This window comes from Emys orbicularis, chromosome 19 (genome assembly GCF_028017835.1).
Source record: "Emys orbicularis isolate rEmyOrb1 chromosome 19, rEmyOrb1.hap1, whole genome shotgun sequence".
Taxonomy (NCBI): Eukaryota; Metazoa; Chordata; order Testudines; family Emydidae; genus Emys; species Emys orbicularis.
The window spans coordinates 19,384,254-19,394,798 of record NC_088701.1 but is presented as its reverse complement, the minus strand read 5'-3'; the positions used below and the strand labels follow the sequence as shown (position 1 = coordinate 19,394,798).

General features: G+C 52.2%; 1 protein-coding gene across 2 annotated transcripts; it reads left to right on the top strand.

Annotated features, from left to right (window-relative positions):
• The first annotated feature begins 5,865 nt into the window (after nucleotides 1–5,865).
• Nucleotides 5,866–10,102, top strand: PFDN5 (prefoldin subunit 5). Of its 2 annotated transcripts, XM_065419417.1 has the most exons (6): nucleotides 5,878–6,110; nucleotides 6,545–6,647; nucleotides 7,277–7,308; nucleotides 8,521–8,595; nucleotides 9,523–9,628; nucleotides 9,763–9,927. In XM_065419417.1, the coding sequence occupies exons 1-6, from the start codon at nucleotides 6,039–6,041 to the stop codon at nucleotides 9,840–9,842; spliced, it is 468 nt and encodes a 155-aa protein (XP_065275489.1). In that variant the 5' UTR covers nucleotides 5,878–6,038; the 3' UTR covers nucleotides 9,843–9,927. The 2 variants fall into 2 exon arrangements, with proteins under 2 accessions (XP_065275488.1, XP_065275489.1); XM_065419416.1 differs by lacking the exons at nucleotides 7,277–7,308; nucleotides 8,521–8,595 and having other exon boundaries at nucleotides 5,866–6,110; nucleotides 9,763–10,102.
• Nucleotides 10,103–10,545: the final 443 nt, after the last annotated feature.

Here is a 10,545-nt window from a genome sequence, read left to right as displayed (position 1 = left end):
TTGGAGGCTTTTAAGATTAGATTACACAATTATGGAGATTTCCTGAGTAGACAAGGACAAAGCCCAGACTGTGGGGGCCAAGCCCACAAAGGCCTCAAGTGTGTTGGAGTCCTAGATAGAAACATTCCCCTGCATGTTTCTATCTGTCTCAGGTGGCTGGGTGAGGCTGTTGAACCAGAAGGCAAGTGTGAGGCTGTTGTAGAATTTAACTGCAGATTTGTTGCCTTAGATTTGCAGAGGCCCCTGCTACTTTGCTGGCCCAGTGGAGCCACTGGACAATCGAGATGCTAAAGGGGCACTCAAGGATGACAAGGCCATTGCGGAGAAACTAAATGAATTCTTTGCATCGTTCTTCACGGCCAAGGATGTGAGGGAGAGTCCCAAACCTGAGCCATTCTTTTTAAGTGACAAATCTGAGGAACTGTCCCAGATTGAGATGTTATTAGAGGTGGTTTTGGAACAAATAGATAAACTAAACAGTAATAAGTCGCCAGGACCAGATGGTATTCACCCAAGAGCTCTGAAAGAATTCAAATGTGAAATTGTAGAACTACTACCTGTAGTCTATAACCTATTATTTAAATCCGCTTCTGTACCAAATGACTGGAGGATAGCTAATGTGACTCCAATTTTTAAAAAAGGGCTCCAGAGGTGACCCTGGGAATTACAGGCAGGTAAGCCTGACTTCAGTATCTGGCAAACTGGTGGAGACTGTAATAAAGAACAATATTGTCAGGCACATAGATGAATGTAATTGGTTGGGGAAGAGTCAATAGGGTTTTTGTAAAGGGAAATCATACCTCGCCAATCTGCTAGAGTTCTTTCAGGGGGTCAACAGGCATGTGGATAAGGGGGAACCAGTGGATACAGTGTACTTAGATTTTCAGAAAGCCTTTGACAAGTTCCCTCACCAAAGGCTCTTAAGCAAAGTAAGCTGTCATGGGATAAGAGGGAAGGTCCTCTCATGGAGTGGTAACTGGTAAAAGATAGGAAACAAGGGTAGGAATAAATAGTCAGTTTTCAGAATGGAGAAAGGTAAATAGTAGTTTCCCTCCGGGGTCTGTACTGGGACCAGTCCTAGTCACCATATTCATAAGTGATCTGGAAAAAGGGGTAAACAGTGAGGTGGCAAAATTTATAGATGATACAAAACTTCTCAAAATAGTTAAGTTCCCCAACAGGCTGCAAAGAGCTACAAAAGGATCTCACAAAACTGGGTGACTAGGCAACAACATGGCAGATTAAATTAAATGTTGATAAATGCAAAGTAATGCACATTGGAAAACATAATCCCAGCTATACATATAAAATGATGGGGTCTAAATTAGCTGTTGCCACTCAAGGAAGAGATCTTGGAGTCATTGTGGATAGTTCTCTGAACCTGGCAATGGTGTAATGGCAGTCAAAAAAGCAAACAATGTTGGGAATCATTAAGGGATAGAGAAGACACAAAATATCCTATTACCCCTATATAAATCCATGGTACGCCCACATCTTGAGTACTGGGTGAAGTATATATTGGAAAAAGTTCAGAAAAGGGCAACAAAAATTATTAGGAGTACGGAACAGCTTCTGTATGAGGAGAGATTAATAAGATGGGGGCTTTTCAGCTTGGAATAGAGATGATTAACGGGGGATATGATTGAGGTCTATAAAATCATGACTGGTGTGGAGATCGTGAATAAGGAAGTGTTATTTACTCCTCATAACACAAGAACTAGGGGTAGGGTTACCATATTTTGAGTGTCCAAAAAGAGGACACTCCACGGGGCCCTGGCCCTGCCCCCCGCCCACGCACACGCCCCAACTCCACCCCTTCCCCAAAGTCCCTGCCCCAACTCCGCCCCCTCCCCTGCTTCCCGCGAACATTTGATTCGCGGGAAGCCTGAAGCAGGCAGCAGGTAAGCTGGGGGGGGTGGGGGGAGGAGGCGCGGTCCAGTCTGGTCCCCTCCGGCAGCCGGCCCCGGCCCCGGCGTCTCCAGCCTGGCTCAGCTCAGGCCCTGGGGTGCTGGCCCCGGGCCAGCACCGCCGGGCCCCGGCCCAGCGACCCCCGGCCCAGCACTGCCGGCCCCCGGCCCAGCGCACCCCCGGCCGCCCAGCACCGCCGGCCGCCCGGCACTGCCGGCCTCCGGCCCAGCGGCGCCGGATTTTCCCGGACATGTTCGGCTTTTGGGGATTTCCCCCCGGACGGGGATTTGAGTCCCAAAAAGCCGGACATGTCCGGGAAAATCCGGACGTATGGTAACCCTAACTAGGGGTCACCAGAAGAAATTAATAGGTGGCAGGTTTAAAACAAAAGGAAGTATTTCTTCACACAACACAGGGTCAGTCTGTGGAACTCTTTGCCAGAGGATGTTGTGAAGGCCAAGAGTGTAATAGGGTTCAAAAAGGAACTAGATAAGTTCATGGAGGATAGGTCCATCAATGGCTATTAGCCAGAGATGGTGTCCCTAGCCTCTGTTTGCCAGAAGCTGGGCATAGGCTCCAGCGGATGGATCACTTGATGATTACTTGTTCTGTTCATTCCCACTGGGGGACCTGGCATTGGCCACTGTCGGAAGACAGGATACTGGGCTAGATGGACCTTTGGTCTGACCCAGTATGGCCATTCTTATGTCTCAGGGGAGGCTCTGGCAGTGCGACGTGTCATGCCATCTGCGTGCTTCACACTCACTCACTCATGCCCGTCACCCCAATCGGGGTATGGGCCGCCAACCATAGATCTCCAGAGTTCTCTATCCTGGGCCATTTGCTCTAGCTGGTTCCAGGTATAGCCCATTTTTATCGGCGACCTGCGCCATCTTTCCTAACTCATACATGGTCCTCACGTTCCATGTACCGATGGTAATCCTCCTGGTTGCAAGAAGGGTAATCTGCTTTGTGGCTTCCTCACGACTTTCACCACCCAGCGTCATGCGTCTTCGAGTTGAAGACCCTTCTTTTTCCAGGCTAAAAGTCTCTGTTATCTCTATTTTTGGTGTTTCTGTAGCAAGTTGATTTTTTACGGGGTGGAGTTGCTAGCCCCACGCCCAACCCTCCTCCTTTATCCTGACTTGGGACAGGCAGATGGCCCCAAAGGACCTCTCTGGTGGAGTTTGCGTGCTTCAGGCAGGAGGGTTTTCAGGAGATTTAACTTGCAGAGCTGTTAACAGTGGCTCGGATTTCACTCTTTGCTTGGTAGTTTGGATTGTGTCAATACACAAAGTCAAGGAGGGGGAGTAGCATGAAGCATGGCCACCGGGAGAGCTGGAAGTGGATCTAGAAGCTGCTGTAGACACCTCCAGGAACAAAGTGTGGGGGTGGTGATGGGGGAATTCTCTCCCATCCCCAGAAAACTTGGTAGGGCTGTGGGATATCTAATACTTGGTGGATGGTTCCACAGACTGAGTGGAAATGCTGGTCCTAGAATCCAAATCTCTGGGCTCAACGTCCTGTGCCCTATTGCAACAGACCATTCTGCCTCCCTTGGGAGCAGCCCCCACACTACAGTGGGGCTTGGCTGTAGTTCTGCCTCTAGCTGACCAAGTTACTTTAGTGGCCAAATGCTGCCTAATAACTGTCTTCAGCACCAGCCCCCTCGCTTTCCCTCTGTACGTAGGATGGTCTCTAGAGGGTAGGTGTGCCTCTCCCTTCTAACCTGCACCTTCACGCCAGCTGTCCCTCTCTTCTGTGTGTGTATTGCTTTAGTAGGTAGTGCTATCATATCAGAGTCGGCCTCTGTGTTGGAGAGCCCCAGCATAAAGCCCCTGTTGCCGCCTCTGTGAAAAGCATCATGCTGAGGTCCTGTAAGCATCCCATCGAGCAACTTGGATGTAAATGACCACTAGTGGAGCTGTGTAAAACCCAAAGAGCTGTGGCTGCCCCCTCCATCTGGTGTTCATCCAACTTGCTGTCACTGATTATGGGACTGGCTTCTTTATTTGTATTGTAGTGCCTAGGAGCCCAGCCAGGGAGCAGGCCCCCATTGTGCTAGGGGCTGTACAAACTGAATGAAAAGACCACCCCTGTCCTAAAAAGCTTACAATGCACATTTATTTTAATGTGAGTTTATTACACTGGTAAGGTGACGGCCTCTCTCGGAGAACACGCTGTGGGTAAAAAGGGGGCTGGGGCCTCTGTGCTAGGTTGTTCTGAAGTTTCCCTCTGTCCCCCTGGACTTCCTATGCCCTGAGTAAACTTAGAGCAGTCCAATAACCCTGACTGACTCGGCTTGCTACTAAACTAAGAGCCAGGCATGATAGCAGGGGATCTGTAGTAGAAATGCCATCTTTCACTGAACTCCCAAAAGCAAGGTCCTGAACCCATCTTGGAAAATCTTATTAAAAATTAGAGACATTAGCACCCATGACCTTGGCCTTAATTCCAGTTCTAACTCTGCCAGGCTACTGTCCACTGATACACTGCTCTAGCCCGCTCCAGAGATGACTGAAGTGACCCTTGTGGAGCTGGTTTAGAGGAAAATTGGATCCTGCAGAAATATTCAGGATTGGGGGTTAAATTGTATGGAACTCATTAACCTGTATGCAAATTATTCTTAGCTGTTCATATACGTGAATTAGTTTTGACCTGCAGTTACTATGTGCAGGTCTTTCTGTACATATGAAAATAGCTTACATTGACGTTATGCTGCTACTAGCAATTTATCTGCTTTAATTATATTTATTTGCCTCTCCTCTGAAGCCTGGGAGAAGGTCAGCATCAGGTGATTCCAATTCATAGATTCCAAGGGCAGAAGGGACAATTGTGATCCTCTAGTCTCACCTTCTGTATGACGTAGGCGATAGAACTTCCCCACAATAATTCCTAGAGCAGATCTTGAAGAAAAACATCCAATCTTGATTTGAAATCTGCCAGTGATGGAGAATCCATCACGACTCTTGATAAGTTGCTTCTATAGTTAATTACTCTATGTTAAAAATCGACACCTTATTTCCAATCTGAATTTATCTAGCTTCAGCTTCCAGCCCGTGGATCATGTTCTTCCTTTCTCTGGTAGACTGAGGAACCCATTATTAAATATTTATTAAGTATTTGTGTGTGCTGATGGGTAAGGAGGGGGAGCAGTGTGGATTCCAGCATCGGTCTAGGACAGTCGTTCTCAAACTTATTTGATCGTGCCCCCGTCTTTGTGTCTATAGTAGTTTACACACATACGCCCGCCTCTTGCCACACAAGTACATATGCTGATTTACCAAAAATCAACATGCAACTCTCCCTAGATATTAAAAACAGTAAGGCGTTGATTCAAACAGCGCCAACGATACATTGTAATAAGAGCAAAAGCCCCAAACTGATTGTGGTCGCTGCTTACAATTAAATGTGCACAAAGGGATTAACGCACGGAAGGCACCGACTTTATATAATGGTATGTAAGCTCAACCGAACTCCATCATCATGCTGCACGGTGCCAGCTGGGGACCTGAGATCTCTGGAGGAATCAGGTTTGCTAGTTATTCAGTGCTGTGGGTAAAATGTGTGCAGTACGTTTTTTTCCCCTTAAACTTCTCCACACCCTCTTCCTCCCAGTACATTCCCCACCCCATCCCATCCCCAGTTTGAGAACGTCTAGGAGTTTAGTGCTGTTAGGACCATCGCCCTGGATACCATATGGAGGTTTGTGGTATAAGAACGAGACAGACACATCTCTGCTGTGGTTGGCTGATTTTGTAACATTGTAGCCCACCTTGACCTTGAAACTGAGCAAGGCCTCACTTCTGAACGCCTCAACATAGGTTCTAATTGTGGTTGATCCCCACAGAGCAATGGCGACCGGAAGTAGAGGGTAGCCCCCACAGAGCAATGGCGACCGGAAGTAGAGGGTAGCCCCCACAGAGCAATGGCAGCCGGAAGTAGGATAGACGTTTATCCCCACAGAGCAATGGCAGCCGGAAGCAGGGTAGAGGCTTAGCCCTACGGAGCAATGGCTGTCCCAAGGAAACCATAGAGACTGGGGTCCAGAGGAGGCGTCGCGTACCATAGAGTGGCTCTGTGTCCGGCCTAGAGCGCTTCCCCGGCCCGCTCATTGACTCTCCCCCAAGATGGCGCAGCAGGTGAACATCACGGAGCTGACGCTGCCGCAGCTCGAGGTGCTGAAAAACCAGCTGGACCAGGTCAGCGCCCCGCCCCCAGCCCCGGGAGAGACCCCCCCTCAGCCCCGTCTGAGGGGCCCCGCCCCCCAACGAGAGACACCCCCCTGGATCCCGCCCCAAGCCCCGTCTGAGATGCCCCCCCCCCCCGAGAGACCCCCGCAACCCTCGCCCAGCCCTGTCTGAGGGGCCACGCCCCCCCGGAGAGACCCCCCCGCCACCCCCCCACAATCCCCTCTGAGGGGTCCCGCCCCCCTAGCGAGACCCCCCCCAAGCCTCGTCTGAGGGGCCCCGCCCCCAGCGAGACCCCCCCAATCCCCTCTAAAGGGCCCCGCCCCCCCGGAGAGACCCCCTGCCCCGAGCCTGGGGAGCCCCATCCCATCCCTCTGCCCTGCCCCCATAGTGATGCCGGGTTCTACCCCGCCCCCATGGGCGCTGGGCTGTGCTCTTCCCCCCAGGAAGTGGAGTTCCTCTCCTCCTCCATCGCCCAGCTCAAGGTGGTGCAGACCAAGTACGTGGAAGCCAAGGACTGTCTGAATGTGCTCAACAAAAGCAATGAAGGTCAGTGCAGACCCCCTCCCTGCGCCCCAGCCCCCTTCCCACCCCATCCCCCCCAGGCCAGTCTAGGGATGGTGCAGTTGCAGAGGGCCCCCCTTGGCGTTTGCATGCGGTTAAGCCCCCCGAGCTGCTCGTGTCCTCTAGCTTTGTGCATGTGTCTTGGCTCTAGGACACCTGGAATGGCCTCCCTCTTCCCATGGACCAGGTCCCAAGGGGAGGGAGTTTTCACTAGTGGTTAGAGCAAACCACTGGGAGCCAGGACTCCTTGATCCTGATCCTGGCTCTGCCACTGAGTTGCTGCGTGGCCTTGAGCAGGCCACAGTCCTGGTTGGTGCCTCAGTTTCCTTACAGGGCGTGTGAGTGTAATTAATTCAAGAGCTCTGAGATCTGGATGAAAGATGCTATGGAGGGACCAAGCGGCCAAGCGTTACTATTAACTTGACCCAACTGTGCAAAGCCTCTGAATGCTGATGAGCACCCCATAGTCGTGGCTTTCCCAGGCAGCTTTGGCGCACACCCTCCCCCCCCCCCCCCCCCCCCAGCTCCCACGCTGCTGTTTGGAGGCCCCGCCCCCGTACTGTACGGTAGGGGGTAGTGTCTGGGTAATAACAGGCATTTGTTTCTGTCTCCAGGGAAGGAGCTGCTAGTCCCGCTAACCAGCTCTGTATCCTTTACCCACCACCTCAGAGATGCTGCCGACGTGCTCTGGCTCCTTGCTACCCTGGCGTTTTGATTCTCACCCCAACAGGGAACGTAATCCTTCAGGCCCCAGGATGCAGCCTGCTCTGCCTTTGATGCAGCTGGCAGGCTAGTGTTGAACATTTCCAGTCAGGGAACTGGAGGCTGGGAACAGTCACAGGGACCCTTTACGTCACTAGTCTAAATCCTGCCTGGATTGACGGTGACCGAAGCTGCTCCCATTGGACGGCTGTTCCAGTGACCTCTCTGTTAAATGATCTGTGCTGTTCCATGTGGCCTGCCATCCACACCCCAAACCCACACCCCAGCTGGCCCATTAGCCCCCTCCTTGCCAGAGGGGCCAAGAACCAAGGAGGCTGGTAGAGCATGAGCTCCCCTCTAACTCCGTGGTAGGGCTGAGGCTTGTTGGCCAAGATGTACCGGGGGCACTTGCCCTGCTACTGCTTGGGTTGTACCTGCTCTGGGAATGAACAGGGGCTTCTAGTTCCATGCTCACACCCTGCTGCCTCCTCTGCCAGTTTCCAGCGATACCAAGAGCATTGCAATATCTCAGTATCTCTCTGCAACCTCCTCCCATTAATCCTGGCTTGGATTTCTCCTCTGGCCAAGCATCACCTAGGGGCTTTGGGACTGATCTGATCTTTTGATTCCTGTTGAAATTGGTTCTAGTCGTTCCCATGGGGCCTGCACAGTTCATATCTAGCAACATGGTCCAGTGGTCAGGGCACTGGCCTGTGACCTGGGTTCTATTCCCAGCTGTAGCACTGACCTGTTGTGTGACCGTGCGTGAGTCACTTCCTTTCTCTGCACCTGTTTCCCATCCCACCTTCTCTGTCTTGTCTGTTTGGACCGTGAGCTCTCCAGGACAGAGACTCACTCTCTCTCTGCATGTTTGTGCAGCACCCAGTTCAGCGGGGCCCTGAGTTTGGTCAACCCTTCAACCTGCCACCACAATATAATCTTGTAAAACACTGTATTAAACTGAAGCTGTGGGCGAATTGCACTCTCAGATCTGCCCGTGCTCAAAGGAGCTCTGTTGCTTTATAGCAGCTCAGGATCTGGCCCCTTGCAGGAGGTGTGGAGCTAAGATGCTTTGCCCAGGACCTATCACCGTAACCTTGTTGCTCTCTTATGGTTCCCCTGCTGGTCCTGTGTTTTCCCTTGACCTCCCTGGCAGATGTACGTCCCCGGGAAGCTCTCCGACGTTGGCCACGTGCTGGTAGACGTGGGGACAGGCTACTACGTAGAAAAGGTAGGAGGCACTCGTGAGCCAAGCCACTGTGAGAACGGCATTAGGCTTGGTGTATTCCAGGGAGCGGCAGGATGTGCTTTACCTGCACATAAAATGACTTAGAGCCCTCTCTTCCCCACCCCAACCTCTGTACAAAACGCACTCACTCCTTGAGCACAGAATTCCTGCTGTACACCCAGCAGGCTCTGCCCTGGGAGTGAAGGGATGTGTCTGACAGCAGGCTAGGTAAATGGCCAGTGAGGTTAGCGCACTGCAATTCTCTGCTCAGGGATTGGGTTGCATTCCCTTAGCCAGACCTCCGTGGTCTACGCTGCAGCTGGATCTTGCAAGCTAAGCAGGTGGGTTCTTCTATGAGAAACCTTCAAAACCCAAGCAGGTATTGCAGGCAGTGGTGGTGCACTCTTCCCCTTGAAGCAGTGCCTCAGCCTGCCATCTGTCAGGGCAGATGTAAAACCAACCTGCTGACCATTAACACTCCAGTGACCCTTTCCCCAAGTGTCAGGGGGTTAGCCCTGGCCAAAGATGCATGGTTATGCACGGTCTCCTCTTGCTGCTTCAGTCGGAGACAGTGCCATCAATTTCTATCCTGTTTTGTGGGCGTTGTGATGCGCTGTTGGACAGCTGTCATGTTCCGCCTCAGAGGTGGCTGCATTTCAGTAGCAGATGAGGTGATATATAGATACACCTACAAGTAAGGCATGCTGTGAGGCTTCATTACTTAGTGCTTTGAGTTTCTCTGATGAAAGGTGCCGTAGAAAGGCTAAGCATGTTACTGCCTGAGCAGCCAAATCTTGGAGCGATTCAAGTGTTTACCCTCTGTCCTGTGCATCGCTTCATTGTCACTGCACTTCAGGCAGGGGGTGAGCCCCTCCCCAGGTGCCCACCTTTCCTTAGGGTGGGCATATCATGCCGCCTTTCCTCTTGCAGACAGCAGACAATGCCCGAGATTTCTTCAAAAGGAAGATCGACTTCCTGACCAAACAGATGGAGAAAATTCAGCCGGCACTGCAGGAAAAACATGCCATGAAACAAGGTAGGGACGTGTTGGCCTTTCTCTGGCAGGCCTGGTTCTGGGGCGGTGCCCACAGCTGGCACCCGCCTATTCTTAACAGCTAGAACGGCCCCAGGCCAACTCCCTTCCCTGTGTGCGTGTTCTCTCCCTTGCAGCTGTGATGGAAATGATGAGCCAGAAGATCCAGCAGCTAACGGCCATGGGGGCTTCACAGGCTGCAGCAACGAAGGCATAGCCTTTGGCATTGGTCCCCCGGGCCCCGCACGCCGTGGCTTGACTGAGGCATTTTGTTCTGTTACGAGCAGAGTCTTAAAATCACCGAGGAAGCAGCTGGGGCCGAAACCCTCCCAGCCCTCGGGAGGCATCTGCTCTTTGTGCTGGTGGCTGTTACGTGCGCGCAGTGTCTTAAATGCAAACCTGGGGGAAACGCTTCCCCTTTTGTATGTGGCAGGTGATATCAATGTGCAAGATAAATTAAAGCAGTGCTGAACGGTACGCGGCCGCCTCTGGTGAGAGCTACACGAGGGGTGGGGCTAGGACTCCTTCCAGCTGTCGGTGTGGCCCCTGTGAATCCACTGGAAGTTGTTGCCAGCTGATGTGTGGGGTGGATCTGTCTGTCTAAAGGTTCTGTCCATCACCCTACTCTGAGCCCCTTCCACATAATAGCAAAGGCCCTACTGGAATGGTGGCTCCGGCTGCAGAAGGGGAGGGTGGCAGGGGATGCAGCATGGGTGAGGGAGGGTTGCCTCTTCAGGGAGACCTAGTCTCTAGTTGGCAGGCCTGGGCTGGAGCACTACAGGGAAACAAGGTGGTTCTCCTCTGAGATGCAATGGGGCAGCAGCCAGCTGGTGTGGAGATCAGAGCATCTGGTGAGCACCCCCAGACACACGGCAAGTCACTGGTACCTACCAGCACCCCTACCCCCTGGCTGGATTTCA